At 38.6% G+C, this 23,332-nt stretch overlaps 1 protein-coding gene across 6 annotated transcripts; it reads left to right on the plus strand.

Annotated features, from left to right (window-relative positions):
- Window positions 1-872: 872 nt before the first annotated feature.
- Window positions 873-23,180, plus strand: tango2 (transport and golgi organization 2 homolog (Drosophila)). Of its 6 annotated transcripts, none has more exons than XM_016673808.1 (11): window positions 1,887-1,973; window positions 4,470-4,657; window positions 5,053-5,128; window positions 5,250-5,350; window positions 10,743-10,831; window positions 14,051-14,170; window positions 14,273-14,390; window positions 19,984-20,051; window positions 20,256-20,409; window positions 20,627-20,731; window positions 22,075-23,180. In XM_016673808.1, the coding sequence occupies exons 3-11, from the start codon at window positions 5,090-5,092 to the stop codon at window positions 22,193-22,195; spliced, it is 915 nt and encodes a 304-aa protein (XP_016529294.1). In that variant the 5' UTR covers window positions 1,887-1,973; window positions 4,470-4,657; window positions 5,053-5,089; the 3' UTR covers window positions 22,196-23,180. The 6 variants fall into 6 exon arrangements, with proteins under 6 accessions (XP_007557009.1, XP_016529298.1, XP_016529297.1 ...); XM_016673810.1 differs by having other exon boundaries at window positions 20,259-20,409; XM_016673809.1 differs by lacking the exon at window positions 4,470-4,657 and having other exon boundaries at window positions 1,950-1,973.
- Window positions 23,181-23,332: the final 152 nt, after the last annotated feature.

Genomic DNA, 23,332 nt, shown 5'->3' on the forward strand with positions numbered 1-23,332 from the left:
AATAATAATAATAATAATAACAGTAACAGTACAGGTTTTTTTCTTACCTCTCCCTATTATACAACTTAATATAAAATAACATGGGAAAAATAAAGAAGCTTATTTAGCATAAAAACAACGAAATTATTGTGGCATGGTAAGCTCATTGTTCCACCCTAATGTTTTTGTTATTATTTCTTGTCCATCAACGTATCGTCATTCGTAAATTCTTAATTGTGTATATTGTCTATTAAAAATTGCTTTTGACGTAAACATTGGTTTAATTAAAGTACCTAAGCACGCCTTTCGTTGTTTTCTATAGGCTAACCTGACACTCACAATATGGCAGACGCACTAACGTGTCATTTCTAAAGGTCGACGAAGCCGATGCGTCGGTATTAATCCTTTTCCGTCAACCGGTGTGAGATTTAGGTGGAAGGGAGGCGTTTCAAGATTGAATGAATCGCAAAGTTATTGCTCTCAACCACGGACTGCGAGGCAAATCAATTATTAGGTCAATAAATATTGATAATTTAATTGGAAAATATTGGTGGAGGGGAAAAAACCCGACCAAGTTCACATGCTCATTAACACCCTATCTGGAATTAATGGTGTTAAGCATAGTCACTTTGACAAATACCAAGCAAAACCAAGCAATATATTGATGTGAACATCATCCTTTCTATGTAACTCAGTTATTGCACGTACATCTTTCTCCGCTTGCTACGGATATTATCAATGCTGTTTAAAATGGAGCGAAAACTCCCTCTTACCACGCAGACGGGTAAATGGTGCGGAGCCACGAATTACATCCAACCCCTGAGCCCCGTTTGACATGCGTTCGTTTTGTTCATTTTGTAAAGCTCAGAAAGGCGGGGTCAATGGCGAATCAGACAAACGTTGGTGTAGCGAAGCCCGACTCAATCGACAGAACAAATCGAGGCAACTCTTTGGAAGCGCTTCCTTTTAGTTGTCAACAAGGAATGTGAATGGATACTGAATAGTAGCTCTTAGCAGTAAATGGTGTTCAAGACGATTGGGAAACCCTGCTGAACAAATAACCGCGTCTGTTCTGTAGTGTCACGTTGGTCAGGTAGGCAGCTGAACTTCACTTGCTGTGTTCTCGCTGTACCTGGTTAGTAGGCTAATGTTAGCTAGTTATTAACTAAGTTATGTTGAAAGTAGCCTTTATTATCGATTATTGTCGCAATTATGCTTGTTCATGTTGAAGAGCAACTCAGGCAAATGCATACCAATAGTCTGTGTCAATGCCATTCGCTAACCCAGTTGGACTTCCTTATATATTGTGGACAATAAAGTGGAATATACAGTCAAGGTCTCAGCCTTTATCCTTTTAGCTTGTTAGGTGCAACGCTTTGCTAAAAGTATTCATACCGCTTAAACTTCCTGGAATTTGGCTATGGCAAACCTCAATGTGTTTTATTTGTCCAATTTGGCAAAAAGTGTAGCTCCTTGTTGTTTAAAAGGCCTTCAGTGAAAGGTTGTTTTCCAAAACATATTATTTTTATTTTTATTTTCATGTCAAATTAATTTAATATGTGTTGATCTTGGTGACCTATTTAATAAAATTACAGCAAAATCCATTGATGTGTTGGTGTGGTTGTACTGTTTCAAAATGTGGGAAAGTTCAAACCATAAGAATACTTTTGCTTTCAACAGCTGGAGAAGCACGTATGGCATGCACCAAACAAAAGTTTTGTCATGTGTGACTGTACTTTTTATTTGCACCATAAAAATGCCTTTATCTTTACTCAGAATGTCAGTGGTGGATATTAGTGCACTTTGAAATAGTCGTATATTACATCCTTTCAACACTAAACTGTTGATCTGATTCTCTCTTTTTGCCTCAGACATACCTTTTAAATAAAGACAGATGTGGATTGAGTGATACTCCTGTCACCAGGTCTCAGAATATCCATGTGTATAATCTTCTTAAAGTTTGATCCTCGGCCTGCGTCCAAAAATGCCTACAGGTAAGGCAAAATCATCCATGCTTTGATGTGAAAACCTCCTAAACAAACTTAAGGAAATAAGTGCTTTAAACTGATTTTTAGTTCGAAGACCAGGACATTCTAAGCTGTCTTTAGTAGTTAATCTAGAGATTTTAGGGGTCTGCAACCTTTACAATCTAAAGAGCCATTTTTGCCCCCTCTCCAGTTCAGTAAAACTCATTTAGAGCCACAAACGTTACCAGACATGTTGAAAAACGGCATGCATTTTGACTAGTAATCTAGAAGTTTTGACATATTTAATTTCATTTCATTTCATTTCCATTTTTAGGTTTTTCAACTAAAGAAAAACTTCAGCAAAAAAAGAGAGTTGATGCATTTTCTTCTGGAGTGTTGATCTTTGTGGAAAATTTTCTTTAAAAATGCAAACCTACTGACAAGAAAAGTTGGTCCAAAAAATGTTTGCTAGTACTTTTAGCGTGATTTTGTTGTAGAAATTCAATGTAATTATGCCGCAAAAAAAGAAAATGACAAAGCTTTAAGCTGCTAAAATATGTATTTGTCTGTATTTATCCATATTTTACAAACATAAGTTTGTTCTTTACTTTTTTTGGTGAGAGTCATTAAGAGCCAAATGTGGAAGATCCTGCCTTGATATTTTTCACATGAGCATTTACAGAGATTATAATGACCGATCAAGTTCAGAATGTGCCCTTTCATTTCTAATGAAAGCTTTTCTACATTAACTATGAATAAGCACAAAGTAAGCCAGCTGAAGTTTTATGTTCTAATGCCCTGGGGTGCAGTTCTCGATCTATAACAGCCGGCCAGTTTTAGAAGATAAATAATAGAGCGTTTTGTTTATATCTGTTATTATGGAATAAGATCCATTTGAGTTTTACACAAACATCATGGCGTAAAGTCTAACTGGGTCGCATTTTTCACATGACCATTTACAGACATTAACTTTAAAATGTCCTCCATGATTTTTCTGCGTATTGGATCTGATTCGTCCTGCTGTGAAGTAGATGTGTAAGAGTTTCGTAAACACTGGCTGAATCGCCAGAATTACAGCTGAGGGAAGAATGTCACAACACAGGTCATGCATCAGACGTCTTACGAAATGGAGATTTTGCGTAAAATGTGTCATTATCACTTTTATAGTCGCAGCATGGATACATCAGAGTGGAGAACAGAAACTGACATATTTTGATAATTGTGACACAGATAAATTGGGATGCTGCTCGAACTCTTGGTAAATGGGCCGCTTGCGGGAACAACTCCAGAACAGGAAAGAAGAAAACAACAGTTGAAGATCAGCTGGGATACGTTTCGGCCGGCTTGCTCTTGTTTAGAAATGAGAGGCCCTGACGGCGTAAGAAGATCGAATGTGTTAGTTTCAAGTATTCCTGCCTCATAACCAGTCAAACGCAGTCGATGGAGCACTGCTGCTTGAACAGGACAAAAATGAGTGACGGTAAATAAGAGGCTCTTACAACATGTGTGTCATATGGCCTCAGAATTGCAACTTGTCGGAGGGTGCCGCTGCTTTTCCAGAAATAATGAGAAAGGATGTTCCTGTCAGTAGTAGCAGAGGTTGAGGGGGGAGACACAAACAACAGAGTTGGGGACAACAGGTATTGTCACAGAAAACAACCAGAAGGTTCCAGAGTGAGAACCAGCAAAATCACTAAAGGCAGACAAAACAAAAACAAGTGACAAGGTACTTTTTTTTTCGGCTTTTTGAGCTGTATCTACTTGCTTTACTCCATTACCTGATGTGTTTTGAAGCCTCTTATCCCCCTGACATTCAATATAAAAATAAAAATACTTTGGTACTCTCCAGACAGTGGAACATTGGCACTTATAATACTGTAATCCTAACACTAAATTGTATGGGCATCTGAATTCGATACTAATATCGGAAATTTGCTTGACATCTGCCAAAAAAAACTAATATCTGATAAGATCGGCCTGCATGTAAAGCCGCTGTCGATAGAAGAACTGGACTCCAGCATTTAGTCCACCCCAATAGAAATTGAATCTGCACACAGACCCACTGGTTAATAATACATAGGTCAGCTATTCTCATGCCTACTGTTATTGGCTATTTTTCTCTGACTAACATCACTTGATCAACCCTTCGCTAATACTCCACTCTGCAAAATAAGTACCGGTAATACAAGAATGTTTAATTTTTGCCATTATCATATTGGGTCGATACTGGTATCGGCCAATGCTCAAAGCTGCAACATTGACATCGTTGATGGTGTTGCTGACAGATCTCTGAAGTGAGATCAGATATTTATTATCTGATACGAAATCTCAGATATTAATATCTTATTGTAAGTGAAGGTGCATTCCTGGTTTTCACTTCAGAGATTAGATAATCACTTCACAATAATTGTTAAAATGTAATCCCGACTTCCCCAGCAGTAGCCTTGTTTTACAGTCAGTTTTTAATCAATTCACCGTTTCATTTTTTTATTTCCTGCGGTCTCCATGTCCTTTATCCGGCAGTAAATGGTAACTCCTTTCAGCTGGAAGTAGAGGCTGGCGCGCTACAAGCAGTCAGTGTGGGCTATGGCGCAATACGGAGGTGTACGTCATTATATTCCCCCAGAGGTTGAGGGCAAACTCTCTGCCTGGCCGTAGTCCTGCTCTGCCCTTCTCCAGCCCTGACCTTGCCTAAGGAGAGGACAACAGAGGTGTGTTATGAGTACTAAGTGGGACCTGGGGAGAGTTGAAATGTATTGTGTGCTGCTATATTTATCTGAAGTCTATTATGTAAAGTTGAAACCAGAAGTTTACATACACAGAATGAAATGACACGTTTTTTTTCTCTCACTGTCAGAAGTTAAATCAGACCAAACTTTTCCTCTTTTGTGTCAGTTAGACTCATAAAAATTATTTGCTTAATGCCACAATAATAAAAGAATATATCAGAAAAGATTACATGCATTTTCTATGTGGGAACATGAAACTGTATGACTTGTGGTCAAATGTTTTGGGTTTCCTTCCACCAGCTTCTCACAGTAGGTCGTTGCTGCCTCTCTGCTGCTCTGCAAGTAACACGCAGTGTGTGTTTGTGTTTTTCTGTTAGCCAACCGCATCAGTAAATATGGCAGAAAAAGGAAGAAATGACACCTGATCATTTTTCAGTGCAGCAAAAAGGCCAAGTAAGTAAGAAATGCTGCACTTTGAAAGGGAAGTTAATAATACCATTTTCTGAAAAAAATAAATAAATAAAAAACTAATGGCTGAAGTTTTTATGAAATTGTTTCGTCATGGTGTTGTTAGGCAAAGCAACAGACAACAGAGCGGGACGTAGAGCGAGCGAGAGAGAGAGAGAGAGAGAGAGAGAGAGGGAGGGACAGTCAGTCAGGGTCAAAGAGTCACAGGTAAGTGCAAGTTTACGCTGGCGAAGGTCCTCAGTCATCCAGGACAGGGCAAAAACAAAAAAACAGCTGGACTTGAGTTTATGTAATTACTTTGCTATATTTTTAAACAGTTTTTTTTTCTTTTAAAACTTTGGTTTTGTGCAAGTTAGCTGAACTTGAGTTATTGTTGAGAAGAATCCTCTTTCACTTAAACATGTATTCAGGGTTATTTGATCAACTTGAGGCAGAGAAAAGTATTTTTCTGGTCTTTGTGCTGTAGTTAATACAGTTACTGTACGTGCCATTTACTTTCATTTTACGTATGCAAATTATAATTTAAATAACGCAAATTGCACAGAGAGACGCCACAATAAATTGGTGTTAATGGGGAATTAATGAGGCGGGGTTACACTCTGAAGTATTTCTTCTGCTTGAACTTGAGATGAAATATTTGTAAAGATGTTGTAGCAGAGATTAGATCAGTGATATTGACCAAAGGCATCTACAAACACAAGGCAAACTCAAATTTAAATAACATTTAGATTTGAGTTTGGCTTCTCTGGGTCTCATCAGCTCTTTTATTGAGGACATCACCCATATTTGATGTGCAACTTGTCATTTTTGGTCCTGCAGACAGAAACCATGAAAGATCTTCCTTATAAGAGATATGAGACTAATAGGGGACATTATTGTAATAATTAATATTAGTACTCCATACATTTTAGGCAGCAATTTCAGCCAATTATTCAGTAAACTCCAAGCAGCACTGATAAGGTTCTATTTGTACATTTTCCAGCTTTATGTTTGCAGAACCCGCCTTTTGATTTGGTGTATGTAAACTTCTGGTTTCAGCAGTTTTAAAAACAAATTTCCAACTTCATCAGGTGTAATTATTAAATTCACAAAACAAAATGACTGAAATGTTTCTGCGGGAGTTAGATGGCTTCTTAATCAGCTTAGATGACTCAGTGATTACCCACATGCTGTTATTTCTCTATCTTGATGTATAATTTCTGGTTTATATTGTTCTCCTCTTTTTGTGAGTTTTTGTAGCAAAACTTATTCCCTAAGCAGCTGAAGGGGATTGTAATGTGATTATGGTTTATATGTAGACACAGTAGAGTCGTATTTACAATAATGATGTAATTATGGTGTGTCCTTGTTCGGCTTGCTTGTTGGTTTCAGGTACAAATATTGCAATTAGTTCTGAAAACTGGAAAACTACATATCAGACACTTATTTATTCAGCAAAGACTAGGCCAAAAAGCAGGGTAATTTATTTATGTAGTTTATTTCCCCTCTGCTGTGACTGGAAGCCTGTAGCTCTCCTTGTAGTTTGTTCTTTTTTCTTCCACATTCCTTTGTACCGCTTTTTTTAGTTTATTTTATCACAATAACTTTTTGTTCTTGATGCTTGAACCTTTACCATCATTTGGTGGCGACCAACCGAACTTATGAGACATTCTGTAGTCTCATAAGTTCTGTAGTCTCATTCTGTAGTTAGCAAAATTTTGATCCCCCCCGTTTGTTGACTTGTGTCATTGAATAAACAAAAAATCAAAACGAGTGAAGCGCCAATCAGTCGGCCAGAGATTGGCATTGACCCCTTTGATTTGCTGTGGTTAGTGATTCGTTGGCCAAATATTAGGGCCGTGACTTATGATTATTTTAGTAATTGAATATTCTCACGATTAATTGATTGATCAAATAAAAAATGCTAATTCTGCATAATTTTCTTTTAACTACTTTAGCCTTTTTTCGTACAATGCTTCAAATGCATTCAAAGATGCAAATGAGCAAATTATTTAATTACTTAAAAAAAAAAAAACAAATGAAAATTTTATTGCCTAAAATGAAATAACATAGCATTAGTCTACTATCTATTTATGTCCCAAAGGGCAGTTAATTTTACAACAACACACCAGCAATTAATATTTAACTAGCGGGTCTCGGGATAAATTCCACAACTTCAACCAGTGGAGGTTAAAACCACAAAACCTTTCAATCATAAAAAGTGCCAGTAAGACCACAAAGGTGATCAATAAATAAACCAATAAATAGATAATACTTATTTGTATTCCTCATTGCTCTTCTAGTTGGACAGTAGAGTAAGGCAGAATTCCTCAGCAGTTTTTCCAGAAACACATAAATTGTTGCTTGAAACAATTAGCATAGCGATTAGTTTTAAATGGCAGTGGTATGAGCTTGATTCATAAATGGTAATGTTTTTCCCACCATATGACTGGAGGTCTGTTGTTGGGGTTCTGTTTTTTATCTTTTTACTCAGACCTTCAATAGTCTTGCTCATGTGAACACACAAACTACACAAAATTTGTTTTGCTGTACAATCACCAACATCGTTTTTTTTTTTTTCTTCATGATCTAATTTTTTGTAAACATCTTTTGTTCCCGGAGGACGGCTCCAACTTTACTAAACCTTCACCCTAATAGGTTTAGTAAACCACCCTTTCAGATTTGCACAAAAGATCACCGAGGTGACCCTCTGAATTGTCTATCCATTCACTAAGATTTGCCATTAAACATTGAAATAATGTTTTTCCACGTTGCAAAAAAACAAACAAACAACCAAACATTCAGGGTTATCTGTAAACACAAACACATTCTAGAGTTTATTTCATAGGATTCACACGTGAACCAGATGAATCATTAGGGCAGACAGAAATTGTGAGGAACATTTCACATGAGTTCACTGCCTCTGTTTGCTGAACAAAAAAGAAATAAATGTCAGCTGAGTTCTGGTTTTGCTTTGATCCTTCTCCGCTTCCCAGCATGCCTTCAACACGATACAGCCGGCTGCCTGACACTGGAGATCGAGACGCTTGCATGGGATCTCCCCCTTAGGATCCAGCAGCAGATGCTGAGCCCGGTGTAGCATCATTAGTGTTTGCTTTGTTTCCAGTTAACACTGGTGACTCACATAGTGCGGGTTGCAGGAGGCTGTCATTAGCCTTTGAAACACCCCAAGAGGACAGTTTAGTCTTGTGTTTTGGCGGCCATCTTGAAAGAATAATTGGTGGACCACGGCCAAGCTTGGGGGAAACATACAGATGGCGTTTAAATCAATACATTTTATTGTTAGTTTAAGTCCGTGTGCTTTGCAGAATTGTGATATTATGTTAATAAGATCCTATAAAATGCACTTTTGTACACAAATAAATGATGACAGAAATATAGCTTAAAGGTAAAATGTTCATTTCTGTAGAAGAAAATCACAGCAGATAGCACAGTTGTAATTAGTATAATTAGTTTTCAGCAACACCAGTGGTTCATGTATCACCTTAGTGTATACAAGTGTATAAAAACTTTAATGATAGCCATTTTTAAACAGCAGTCAGGAGTTGGAGTTTTGCTATTTTACGATTAATAAAATGTTTAAGAGCTGCAAAAAATAAACGGCAAGATATCGTAAATTCTGAAGCAGAAGTGGCCAAATCTGCTGCCATAATATTTAAAATATTGCAAAAGCTTCAGTGATAAACTGTTTATTTGTCGCTTTGTTATGCTGAGCATGTTGTCGTATTGAATTTACAAAGCAGAGAGATGCTTTGTTATTGGCTTGTGTTGCTACTGGTACTTAGCCTGGCTGTTGAGCATGACAAGTAACAAAGCCGACAGAAGCTCTAACGTTGTTTCAGTTTACTAGTAGAGCTTAGCAGATTCATATTTATAATGTTATGATAGTTCATAGGCTGTAGCAGCATCAGATAAAAAGTTAAAGACATAAACATAATGGCAACGTTTCTCTCTGAGAAACTGAGTAACCCAGGTCAAAGTTCAGTTCTGGGATTAACCTACAGACACACCCCGTCAGTCCCATTTGAGGTTATAATTGTGTTGCAGTCATGATGTGTCAATAAAACCCAATTGACACAGCAGAATAGGGAAAGCATCAGGATTGGTTATTTACACAAGTGGAACTTTAAGTAATGTGTCTGGTTATTTTTGTTTTCATCACTTTCACTCCCTTATTTTCGTGTTTCTCTATTTCAGTAGCTCTCTTTGTGTGCTGAGTCTTTGAATTTTGGAGAGTACATTTATGTGCATATAAAACTCTGACTTTCGTATTTAAATGGTAAAATTTTTAATAAATATTATGACCACTTCTCCAAAAATCATTCTGGCTTTGTTTTAAACCTTGCCAAAAAAACGTAGGAAATTTTGAGTTTGGTTAAATTTTTTAGTTGTCTTAACGATGATAAATATTGCTGTTGGAAATCTTACTTATCTTTCCTTAAATGGTGTTGCATTCAAGCTTGAGAAATCTTCTCTTCCTGCGTGATGGTGTGGAGTGGAATCTAGCTCAATGGGAAAATGAGGCTTATTGTCTTTACGAGTTGAAAATGTGTCAAGGTCATATTCTGCAACCAGCAGCAATCCCATTTTTCCACTCTTAAGCCCTTTCTCCACAGGCTGACTGGGTTCTTTTCCAGTCAGCCCCGACCAGATTTGTCTCCAATTGCAGATCATGTGGTGTTCCTCCCTGTTTTTTGCAACCTGAGGGGTGGTGCAATCCAGACCTAGCCAGGTGTCGCTCTCAAGCGATTTGGTTTACAGCAGACTGCTTTCATCGGTGTAAACTCCTGGAACGACAACATCGCCACCAGCATTTTCAATCCCACAACAACACCATAGTAGGTGGCGAGATGGCAAGCTTCAAATCGATAATTCTGTGGTTTGAGGTCCAAATTGTTTTATCAATCATGGCAGGAGAGCATATGCAGCATCAACTGGATGGGTCACCAGACAGTCAAAAATGGGGCAGGATGTACCAAGCTCTAGTTCTAGTTCTTCCACGCAGTACTGACCTCCTTGTTGAAGGGAATAAATTGTTTCCCTGCTAATGTGTCTTGTGTTTTTGAACATTAATCATTCAATCCAATAAGAGACACCAAACACAAGTGAGTGGCAGAATAAGATGTTTGGCTTTGGCAGAGAGGATTTGGGCACAACAGATCCTCAATGCATAAAAGTGGCATCCCTACAAATGTGGCACCATTTTCACTCTTGTGTGGTCTCAAGAGTCGGGGTGATTTGGATCCCATAAGTTTTTTTACCCTCTGCACGGTCCAGCGAGGTCGCACTGACAACGTGTAAGTTTTCACAAGTTTCGGGAACTAATGGTCTGACATCTGCCACGCTCCTCCTGAGCACCGCACTAAGTACGCGGGAGGTTTAAGGGAAATCAATCGGTTTTTCATTGAAATAAGAAGCATTAATTACTCATTTTGCATAGTTGAAAACTTTCAGTGTGAAAATGAATTCTGTGATTTATTTCGGTGCCTTTACAAACCAGTTGGAAAAACTCACCTGTCACCCGAAGGCTCAGTGGCTTTGTGTTGTTTGACCAAATCTAAAAAAAGAACTTCTCTGGCCTCTCTGTCAATCTCCTCAGGCTAATTTTGGCTGCAAATAGAGATGAGTTTTACAACAGACCGTCCAAAGCTGCCGACTTCTGGGGCACCAACGGTGAAATCCTCAGTGGTAAGTTGACTTTTTAGAGATATATCACTGCCTGACTGCCTTTTACATTCTTTGCTAACTGGCTTTTCAGTAATCAAGGTGGAATTACTTCTTCACTTCCCAATTTAGACTTTCTAATAATCCGCCACAGAACAACTCGACCCACAGTCAGCTGAACTACCATATCCAATTTTACAGGTGCCCGGTGCACATTTTAGCCAAACAGAGGAAATCAATCATTTGCTGTTTTTTTTATTTTCTCGCTATTTTCTTCCCGCGTAAGAAGGAAACACAGACATAACCTCGTTGTTCATCAATCTCCTCTCACCACTTTAATAGAGGGGTCAGGACTCCACCAGCGGGTCCGTAATTGATGGCTGTTTTTATGCGATGTGACAGGAATAAATGGCCCTGCCTTATATCTGTAAGCCTGGCGCGAGGGGAGGAGGGGGACGGCGCGGGGGGGAACAGCAAGACCCTGAAGGAGACAGACCATGAAGGGAAGTAAGCAATAGCTCCCCGAGGGATCTGTGCAGCTATCTACCCCCCCCACAGAGGAATCGGAGCATTTAGCTCTCGGTGGAGAGGACCTGTCCTAATTGATCACCGGGAAGCGCTGCTGACGTACTCACCTTTTAATAGGACAATGTGAGTGAGAGGAATCCAGAAAGAAAGCAGCTAATTAATGGATGGGCCGACTCTGTTTCATTTAACGCGACGCAACACGTTGAATTTTTCCGTCCTATGTAAAAAAAAATTAATTATGTCAATAATAATTTTTGATATTTAATGGTCCGTACTATACATACAAACATACAGTATATAAGACATAATTAAAATACTTTTGAAAATGTTATGTTATGCTGGATAATCTGTACTTCAGTACAACATTATTTATTAGTTCAGTAAAATAAAACAGAAAATTTATGGTATTGATTTTAATAAAAGGTATTTGTCAAAGTTTTTAACAGTTCACAGTCTATTTATATTTATATGTACTTTTTTCTGTCTAGCTCTCAGTGAAGGCAGACACTTTTTTCCTCTGCTCCTCTCCCTACCCATTCTCACCCTGCTTGCTCTGTTTCTGTGTTGCTTTTCTTGGAGCCTTTGTAGATTTGGAGCACATCCTCCAAATCTACAAATTTTGGATCTGGTCAACCCGTCTCTCAAGGCAATAGATCAAATTTTCTGAACAAGAAGACAAGAAGACTAGGGACAGGAGAGCCCTCCTGTCCTGCGGGGACTCACCCGACGGGATGGATTCACCCTGGATTTATTTGGATTCATGATAACAGGATTTCTGCTGTTTGGAGTTTGTGGATACCTGGCTTATCGAAAAATTTGTGACGGATTTGGCCACTCTCATGAACACTCAAACTGTGATGTGGCGCTTGCTGAGACTCGCAGCCCAGCTGAGGACTCAAAACCCACTAACAGGGTGAAATCGATCTTGGAGAAGAGGCTAGCTTTGGTTCAGTGGAACGGCCAAACTAATTTGGATGATTGGGATGAACTACAAGAGACAAACCAGTTAAAGACTCTGGGACAGACAGAAATTTGAAGTCTGCCCGATCTAAAGAGAATCTGTTATTCTGAATCTGGCTCCTTGTGGCCTTCTGGCTATCTCAAATCTCCTGGAGTTTATGTAGACAAACTGTTCCTTCCCATCTCCTCACCCTCCCGAAGTCACCCTGGGAATCTTGTGGCTGAACTCTCAAGGACTCGCTCTTGATTATTCCACCTTTATCAGAGACTTTATTTGGGAGAACAGGCTGTGAGAGACATGGACTGATCTGCAAACACCTCATAGTTACAGACAAACACTCCTGATCTCAACGCCTTTCCCAGCATGTCATTGTTTTTGTCTTGCCATATGTGGCATATCCTACCCAATGTAGTCTTTTCACCCTACTTATCAGTTAGTTTTTAGAAACTGTGGAGTACTCACTTTTAACCCAGAAAAGGAATTAGAACAAACTTGGAATCCAGAGACTCTAGTTTATTAGTCACTCTTTAGCTTATTTTTTTTAGAAACTGTAGCTTTCTCACTATCTAGATGAATATTACACTTCTTAGGTTACTTTTTAGATTATTATACAGAGAAACTCCTATTATTGAAATCCAGAAAAGGACTTAGAATGAACTTAGAATCCAGAAAAACAAAAATCATTGAGCCTTCAATGTTATTCTTAAACAAGCTAAATAAATGTAAAACTTCAACTGCAAATGCAAACCAAAAACCCAGAACTAAACTCAATTTTTAGTCAATGAAAGAAAACTATTTTTAATTCCCCAGTTCTCATAGCAAACACTGCAAATCTCAAGGCAGATTTCATACTGCCCTCATGATCTACAGATATAAACAAATGAATCATTAAAACTGTGAGAGATTTTTCTGATAGACAGCAATAAAAGAAGATGAGTGTCCCTGCTGGCTGCTGAGAATGTGCTATATGAATAAAACTACCTTACCTTATAGTTACATTAAACTACATACCAACGCTTAGTAAACAGAGTTCACCACTTACTCATTAGGTGACCTTCCAAAGACGGTTGCAGCAAATTTAATTTAGGGGAATCAGGTTAAAGTGGGATGAAAACAAATTCACCTCATTTTTTGTTTTTGTTTTAGATTTTCCTTCCACTTCACCGTTAGAGGCTACATTGTTTTGGTCTATCACATAAAGTACAAATATAATACATTGAAATTTGAGGTCATGACATCCCAGAATGCAAAATAATTTGAGGAATGCCTTTCTGGATCAGTACAGATCAGTCTCTCCAGTTTTTCGTAATTTTGCAGAAATTTACGTAAAATCAACAGATCCCTGCATTTTTTTCCGCACAATTGTGAGATTATTGCAAATTTTCTGCAAAAATGATCAAAAACATTCGGCTTAAGTGACTGCTAACTCCCACCTGCAGGTGGCAGTATTTCTTCCTTCTACTATACTGCTGCCTAACTTCATGTCAAGTTATCATCCACGATCGAAATGGCAAGTCGCAAAAATTGAGCTGTTTAGTTGTTACTTTGTTTCTCATTTTCTTTCTTCTACATGTAGATTTCGGGATGGGTTGAAAGTATCGCCAAACTCCTCGCAAATATTTCTAAAACTGCAGCACAAAATCGATGATTTTGATTGCAAAAAAATCACACAAAATGTTTTTTTTGTTTTGTTTTGTCTTTTTAATTCTGGAGGGACTGATAGATTAAGCATTGCACCAATTTCTCTTTACCAGGTTTGGACCTAGAGTATGGCAAGGAAGGTGGATCATGGCTGGGAATCAGCAAGAGGGGCCACCTGGCCGCCATCACAAACTACATGGAAGGACATCCTAACCCTAACGCACAAGGAAGAGGTGAGCCTGCCACGTTCGGGTCACCACATCTGATCACATCTGGACCGCCACCTGTCCCACATGCCAGCGATGTTCACCGTTTCCCCGTTTTCCGATCTACAGGGTTCCTTGTATCGAACTACCTGGTGGATAAGGATGTAGACAGCTACTCCTACCTGAAGAAGGTGTCTGCAGACGGTCACATGTACAACGGCTTCAATCTCATCACAGCTGAGTTCAAGTGAGTGAAAGGTGTTCTGACTTATGCCTTTGTTTTATTTGCCCTCCACCACTATGTGTTAGGAGGCCTCTCGTGATAAACTTTGCTGGACGATAAGTTATTGCGATTACATGATGATATTGATGTTTTGAGACCATTTTCAAGTAATATAATGGAAATGGCATAATAATGTAAGACCACATTCTGAAAGATCAATAAACCTTTAATTCTAACTTATCACTGGAACTAGAAGACATTTTGAATATCCAAAATAAATCAAACAAAACAACAGAAACGACAAATAAAATAATTAAAAAGTCTCTGTGAACAAAATTGTCCTTCAAAAAAAGGGCTAGTTGAAACCAAAACACCAGACTGAAGACTTTTGTCAATCAGTTTTTAGTAGAAAGAAAAAGAAAAGAGAAAAACAATAAATCATTCAAATAGAAATTATTGAGTTTATTTTAATTTATCACGCAATTAATTGGTTTATTACTTATTGCGACAGGCCTATGTGTAAGCATGTTTAAAATGGGAAAATAGAACAGTTATCGTCTTCTACGCAATTATATGCATCTTCTATATTCATGAAGAACAAGAACTCTTTAAATGCATTGTTACATTGTAATATCTAACTAAACAATCAGCTTTTTATTCTTAGGCCGTGTTTTGTTGGCACATCTAATAGTAGCTGTAAAAACTGCTTCTCGATATGAGCAATTTTAAGCACAAAGAAAAAGGAAGTGATGCTGAACTGCACTGAAAATATAGGGCTGTCTTATTTTGTCTTCACCAGCCTGAAGTTACTGAATCCCAGTGACCTTCTTAGGAAAGAGAATTCAAAATGGGTTCAGTGGAGGCTAAGATGCTAGCAAAACAGGAAGTCCCTGAAGGCAGCTGACATGGAAACCTGCATCGCTGCCTGCCAGGGAGAGGTTGGAAGTTGGGTTCAAACACACCCAAATGAATTCCTGCAGGGGAAGAAAGGTGTGAGGGGTGGTATTTTTGGTGTCAGGAGGTGTGTATCCTGCTAACATGGCCTCTAGCTGGATCTTGAACCAGTGTCGTTTTCTTTTATTTATTTATTTTTTTAGCTTGTGCTTCCCTTTCATTGCTTTGTTTTATCAACATTTCTGCGATTCCACCAGGCGGGATCGTCGCCTACTGTAACTCGTCTCTTTTCTGAAGCAAAAGCTCCGACACAACAAAAAGCGTCCGATTGTTTCACATTTCCTATATTTTTTTTTACATATTTGCACGAATAGGAGCTAAGTTAAGAACACATTTCTCTTTTTGTTTAAAACATGAAAAAAGAAAACAATACCAAAAACTGCTTTCACTGCGGACAGAGAGGAAACACAGAGAAAGAAAGCCTTCATCTTCTAAATAAACACCGGCATTAGCAATTCATTTCCTCTCGGCTGCAGTGTGTCCCGCAGCGCTGAAGAAATAGGCTGCTTCTTCCCCAATCAATAACACATCGGGTGGATGGAGACGGCCACTGCTTTATATTGTAATTAGAGGATTTCTCACTCATTTGTCAGGAGCAGCTTTACTCCAAATGAAGCTGAGGATTAGGTCAAGGTGTTGCCTTCTTTTGTAATGGATTATTTATCTTTACTGATTTGTTTTGGCATTGCGATCTACTTATTAATGTTTTGAATAATAATTTCTAACATATAACTGGTTGATTTTGTGATTCATTTTAGCACTGGGTACCTTACAGTGGGTTTTAAACCCCACAATATAGAGGCTGAAATATACAAGCTTGTCCTTACAGTACTGTATGTCCCATATATTTTTTAAATATAATTTTAGCACCTTTTGCTCCATCTATATGCCTCAATGTTGCTGTTGCACCTGAATTTCCCCCACAGCGAAACAATAAAGGATTATTCTATTCTATGTTCACCTACTGAGAAATGTACCTGCTTCCAGCTTAGTCAGAATCATAACTTCAGAAATTAGCCAAACCTTTTTGCCTAAAAGCATGAGTTGTGATGCTTGGCAGGACTTTGCTTGAGCTTAGAAAGAAACATTGAGACGCTGCCAATAACACACATTACAAAGTAGCAGGGTTAGATAAACTCTAGTGGTTTTAAAGGAACATCTACTATGATTATTTTTAAAATAATACATTAGTGGTTCTCAATTTTTTTTAGAGAAACAAAGAAAGCTTTGCTTTGTCCAGAATAAAAGTAATCTTGGATCACAGAATATTTTTTACATCCTCTGAGTGACTTCAAATAAAAAGGAAATTAGTGGTGGAGGAAAAAAAAAAGCACGACGAATATGAAGAAGAGAACATTTAGAAAATCAAACAGAAAATCTTAAAAGCTTATACTGAGGTCATTATTGGATGAAGAGAAATCAAAGTGGGCCTTTAATCTTCCTGTTTATCTTTCTGCAAAAGGGATTTTTTTTTATCCAATCATTATGTTTCTTTAGATATTCTTATTCATAAGCTACCACAGAACAGAACCAGAGGGAAAATATGATTGGTTCATTTAATTGCTTTTGCCGTGGGCAACCGCTGCATTTCATACAGATTTATGGTACGTCAACAGATTCCAGAAATTACAGATTAAAAAACTTTCTAAACATAATTCTGAAAAGCCTGGCTGAATTACAGCAGTAGATGAAGTTAATGTGAAGCCATAGTGGTTTGCAAACAGATAAATAAAAGGATGAAGATAATTTTTTGTTTTCATTTTTTAAAATGAAAACCTCAAAAGTGTGGCATGCATTTGTTTTCACCCCCCTCCACTTAATACTTGGCCAAAAATGTTTATTTACTTATTTATTTTTTACCACAATTACAGCAGCAAGTCTTTCACACAGACTGGTATATTTACCGATTTGTCTTTGTAAAAGAAAGTCAGATTGAGCGGAGAACGTCTTTGGACATCATTTTTCAAGCCTAGACTCTCCACTAGATTTTGGTCTGGACTTTGATCGTCCAGAAGATTACTCTTTGATGGATATGTTCCCCCTATCCGTGGCTTTTACTGTGCATCCATATTTATGGGTGCACTTAAAATTCTGGGCGATGAGTTTTCAGAGTGCTTGTTGTTGTTGCCTAAAAGCCTGACCCGCCATCGCCTATGCTGGAAGCTCATCCAGGCATTTCCAGGCAACTGCACCACAGCTGGCGATGGGGAAGTTGCTCTACAGCGCCAACATAGAGGGCTCTTCATTTGAACCGCTCCCAGCCAGCATACTGATTACCTCTCTGCCTGAGATCTTAAAAAAAAGCTTCTTCTGCTATTTTTTTTTTTTAAAGAAAAAAACCCTCTTTCCTCTTTGCCGTCTCTCTTTTTATGCCCAGTGGCTCTGATCTCCTGCTGTTCCCTCATCTCTGCCCAAATCAACCCACAGCCCTGCTGATGGGAACCTCAATATTCCAGCTACTTTCATAAAGCAGAAATGGCCACTCTCTCTCTTCTTCTCTGTCTCTCTCTTTCTCCACAAAATCCTCCACCTGCTTCCTCCATGGTCAATTTGATCCACATCACCGACATGAGGGTCTTTAGTTCAGGCCACAATACCAAGAACAAAACTAATATTTCATGCTCTGTGCTTGATTACTGTGCCTTACTAATTATTTTATTTCCCTAAAGATTACACTACCATCTGCTTTCTTTCTTTCTTTTTTTTTTTATTGAATGGCTAGCATCAGAGCTTGGTAGGAGCAGTGTCTGTTATCACTCCTGTCAACACCGTCTACTGCCGCTGTGCTGACTGTCACCATAGGGACGCAGACAGTGTTGTTGTTTATTTATGATGTTTAGCTGGCTCTGGGTACAAGAAACAATATTAAGGACGTGGAATTGCTGTTGTCGGAAGGATTTCGTAATGTCAGCTGGCAGCTTAGAGGATTGCTCTGTGTGTCTGGTGTTTCCTTCTTTAACACATATTTCCCTGCCTCTAGAACATGCTCTGCTCAAAAGTGTTAGATTTGTTTTTGTCAGACTACCCTTGTGTTTTTTTTTTATCCTCAGTGTAGTGTGGTTTTGCTGATATTAAAGCGTATGTCTGGGTTGGGTTTTTTTGTTGCTGTTTTTTTTTTTTTTTTGCTCCCTTCTCAGTTTCGTACTTTTTAACAGTTTTGGTCTTGTTTGTGCTCAGAGTTTTTGTGGTACAAAAAGGGAACTGTCTGCACCAGGACTTGTCTTACCTGGCATGTGTCAGTCCGTACCCTCCTTAAGCACGTTTGGATATTTGTTAATGATTTAGAGTATTCCATTAGAGTCTTATCTGACAATATTTAATGTAATTTATTGCTAATTTTCCATAGACACGTCATGGGTGAGATCGCGCCACCCAGCTCCCTGCTGGATGGCAAAAAACTGCTTCCTAACAATGACTACCAATGATTTTAGCTGTCAAGTTGTCAACGTAATGCTCTAAATCTTAAATATTTATATTATATTATATTTAAGAAAAACAGACACAGTGCTTTGCTACTAATTGTTAATACTACGGCATCTAGACAATTCACAGGCGAGAACTAGTGGGGCTCTCGTCAGTCCGTAGATACAGCAACAGGTCTATGCATAACATAGCCGACAGAGGATGAGAAAATTGAAGATGTTCTTCACTGGGTTTTTTGTTGCATTATTTTCCCTTTGCTGCGGCGCACTGCTCTAAATTAATAAAAGCTGGAATTGCCTGCTTTGTATCAGGGAGCTTGGCGCTGATTATGCAGGTCTCAGTTTTTTCCCCACATAATCAGCCTGTGTTTTGCTTGCATTACTGGAATTTAGCAGCATTTAACCGCTAACAGCTAAACACTGCCACCTGCTGTAAAATCTTCTCTACTTCATTTGGCTCATACACAAAGAAAAAACCCAGTAATGCTACTAATTGTCACGGATACAAATACCGCACCTAAGAGTTTTTAAAACTACTAAGTGCTGAATATGATTTACGTTTCATGGTTTCAATATTTGTAGGTTTCATGACTCTAAAACATGACGCTGTCCATTTTACGGCCACAAACCCGGCAAGAGTATCCAGCTCTTCTCTGAACAGCGTCCGAGTTCGATGTTGGAGCAGTATTGCACCACATTTCAGATTGACTGATGCCACTGCTACGGCTGACATAAAACTGACATCAAAACGTTCACTGGCCTTCCAGTTCAAAGCATCTGGTCATAATTTATGATTCTCCCTGCTGTACTAAATCTGTGACAGATGCCCTTGATGTTGGATAGATTTCTCAGAATGAATTAACTCACCGCAACGAACCGGTTTGAAAGGAGATGTGGAACTATAGTTAAATGCTCTCTGCAGCTTGGATTATATAATGAAAGCCGTCGTTTTCCCGTGCGGTTCAGCACAATGTTCAATCCCGCAGTCCCTTCTGTGTCTTCTTTTTCTAGTTTCCAATACAAACAGTTTGCAGAAGTGATGTAAATGTATTAATTCCAATAATCTGAGACTGGTATGTAGTGAAACATGTGCCCTTTTTTCCCTATTGAGTCATATTTGCTGTACTTGTTTATTTTATCAGCACAGATGCATTACTACTCTTGCCACTGCATTCTCACCTGGGCATAGATGTATGTAATTGTCTGATGTCTAATTTTCTATGATGTTGTGTCCCATCTAGAGCCAAACAAGACACTGTGTGTTACTATGGAAACAGAGGCAGCTCTGAACCCATCCGTCTGAATCCAGGTCTGTGTTTTTATTATGGTTGCTGTAGAAACCGTTCATTCCCCATCCACCTTTCCTCCGGGCCTCTGGCCCGTCCATGTTTGCCTGACATTTTCTGTCGGCGTTGCTCTCAGATTGCGTTGTTTGTTGAAGCTCAGGCCAAAAGGACACCCAGCAGAGATGGTGTAGACGCATCTTTGTATCGTTCACGTTGTCTCTCCTCAGCAGGGATCTACGGCTTAAGCAATTCGCTCCTGGATACTCCGTGGAAGAAACTTCTGAAAGGCAAGCAGCACTTTACCAAAGTCGTCGGCGACCAGTCTCTGTCCGGCGACGGATTGGTCCAAGAGCTGCTCCACGTCCTTAACAACGAGGAGCTGTGAGAGACTAACACCCACGCGAAAACATGGAAAAACATGCTCTGTTGTGATTTTTTTTTTCTCAATCTGACACTTAAAAAACAGGTTTCAGAGATTTTTTTTTTTTAAATGTCCCAACTTTTATAAATGTGGCAGAAAAAAAATTACCAATTGAATGCACATAAGGCATATTTACGAAGAGATTTTTCTTTTCTTTGTTCTTGCTTTCCTGTACAGGAACACACCTGACCCACTTCAAGAGCAGCTGGGTGAAGGATACAACAAGTCCGTGGTCCAGGCAATGTCAGCTGTATGCGTCCGCTCTCCTCATTATGGCACAAGGTCAGTGGCTCCCAACCTCGACAAATCTTTCCGTTTGTTCCTCCCGCCACCCTGCTGCGACAGGAAGACTACCAGAAGATTTTTCAGGTCAGGGGTGCTCAAATTGCGGCGCAGGGGCCGTTTCTGGCCTTCAGAGTAATTTTGGGCAGCTCACACCTGCAAGTCAAGAACAGTACAAATTTACCTGACCAGGACAAGCACTGAATTGGTCACAGGCAGCATTTATGAAGGAAAACTGACCCACATCCTGTTCTTGTGTAGAGAAAAGCAATTGTTCCAAATTTTTCAAAAATGATGAATCAGACGGTTTTGTGTTTTTGGTAACACTTTGTTTGAAAGGGTGAAGGCATATAAAACTGACATGACACTGTCATGAACATGACATATCACCTGTTGTGAACATGAAGGAGTCTTTAATGAATGTTTTTGAGTCGTGAAGTGTCATTCGGTAAATAATGACACGTTTAATGGAAAGTTGGCACTTTTAATGAACTTTTCATGCAACATTTAGAGCACCTTTGCATTATCAGTGTCATTATTTACCGAATGACACTTAATAATAACAGTCATAAACCCTTAAAAAAGCTTCTCTTGCTCTCAGTGAAGGCAGACGCTTTTTTCCTCTGCTCCCTCCCTGCCCATTTTTCCCTGTTTGCTCTGTTTTTGTCCTGTCTTTTTCTGTATTTTTGTACAGGGCAATAATTCTTTATCACTGCCCCTACTGTTATTTAGCAAGATAAGCAATCTACTTCTTCTCCCCCCATTCTTTGTACTTGGTCTAAAAGATGGTTGTCCTAGTGGTCTGAACGACTTGCTATCTTAGCTCCAATTGCTTGTACTCAGCCATAAAGACACCCATCTCCTGCTCTTTAGTGGTCTACCCAATCTGCGTCCTCTCCCCCCATTCTTTGTACGTGGTTTACAAGATAGCCTAGACTACTTGTCTCCTCAGCTCCCTTTGTCTGTACTGTCCTTGATGAGTCTGAAAGACATCCCCCTACTGTTATTTTGCAGGATAAACAATCTGCTTCTTCTCCTCCCATTCTTTGTACTTTATCTAAAATATGGCTCTCCTAGTGGAGATTTTGTATTTTTATATATTTATTGAATGATGGCCTGTGTAAATATTTATCAAATTGAATGGCCATTCAGGTTTTCATTTTTTTTGTTTTTGTTTTGTTGTTTGTTGCACAAATTCAAATATATGCTACATATCAACCAACAATTCAATCAGTGAATGTGTTTTTTTTCTGAAATACCCCTCTTACTATCAGGTGTTCAAGATTTACCAATGTTGTTTCTGTTTATTTTTTTTTGTTGTTGTTGTTTTTTTCCCCATTCAGGACCAACACAATAATCCTGATAGATGCAGAGGGGAATGTCACCTTCACAGAGCGCACAATGCTCGACGTTGACACGAGCAAATGGAGCACCAATTCTTTCCAGTTCAACCTCCAGGCGTGAAGACAAGCTAGAGGAAACCCACTCTGTGCCTTTCTGCAACCCCTTTCCCCCTCCATCAGCCACTCTGCTGCAGCTGCTCTGCCCTCGTTGCATCACCAAGAGTAGAAAGACTTCTGTGCACTTTTTCTTCAGCTAGACGCCGTCTGTCTCATATACATCACCGACATGAATTCTCTGCCCTTGAGTTAAATTCAAATAGCTTTTTTTTTTTCAAATTGTGCTAAGTTAAATAAATCGTCAAAGGACAAGTACATTTTTATGAATAAAAACGTTTTATCCACATGTCACAGAACACGCTTGCTGGGATGCTTGACAATGTCTAATCTGTTATTGTCCAGGCAACCATAAAGACCTCGTGATGCTGTCTAATCTTGTTGAAGTCAAACTTTCTACCTCTAAATTTATATTACCAACAAAAAATACACTCTTTCAGATTTCAGATTGGATCTTTTGAAGTCAAATTACCAAAGTTTGAGGACAGAACAGCATATTATAGATGAAGGTAACCCACTCCATTAGTGATTACTTTGACAGCACTTGGGTATTTCAGAAATGTTATGGTATTTATGGCATCCTGTGTTGTTGAATAATGAATTTACAGCTAGTATACATGGAATATAGCTTATTCAATCACATTCTAAAAAAATACATCATGGGAAAGTGAATATTTGAAGATTTTCTCTCTTTTTTGGACATTTTGAAACTACAGTTTCACGTCTACTCTAATTTTTATGATGATTTTATGTAAACTTCTGACTGCAACTGTAGGTGATTAAATTCATTGGTGTTATTTGTGCCTAAATATGATAAAGTATGAAGGCTTAAGGATGATTTATTTGTTTAAAAACCCAAGACCTTTTTCATACAAATAACAGATTTCAGTATGTTTTAATTATACAATTCAGCAATGTAGCTCATCTTACATCAGCATGCAAACAGCGACATCTTCTGGCCAAGTGTACTGAAATAAAGCATTTGTTTCTTATTTCGTTGTCATAATCCTGGTTGAAGCAAAATTATCATGCCATGCAGTAGAGTAAATATTTAAATATAATAAAAAATAAACAATTGTGAAACCTAAAACTTCTGTAAGCTGTGAAGGTACCTACATTATTTTGAGACCGTAGTTTAACATGA

The sequence above is a fragment of the Poecilia formosa genome, unplaced genomic scaffold (genome assembly GCF_000485575.1).
Source record: "Poecilia formosa unplaced genomic scaffold, Poecilia_formosa-5.1.2 Scaffold82, whole genome shotgun sequence".
Taxonomy (NCBI): Eukaryota; Metazoa; Chordata; class Actinopteri; order Cyprinodontiformes; family Poeciliidae; genus Poecilia; species Poecilia formosa.

Excerpts from the sequence above, each read along its gene's own strand:
- tango2 (XM_016673808.1), top strand. The coding sequence starts at position 5,090 with ATGACACCTGATCATTTTTCAGTGCAGCAAAAAGGCCAA. Across the intron at positions 14,171-14,272 it reads CCCTAACGCACAAGGAAGAG|GGTTCCTTGTATCGAACTAC; the intron begins GTGAGCCTGCCA and ends TCCGATCTACAG. Across the intron at positions 14,391-19,983 it reads CTCATCACAGCTGAGTTCAA|AGCCAAACAAGACACTGTGT; the intron begins GTGAGTGAAAGG and ends TGTCCCATCTAG.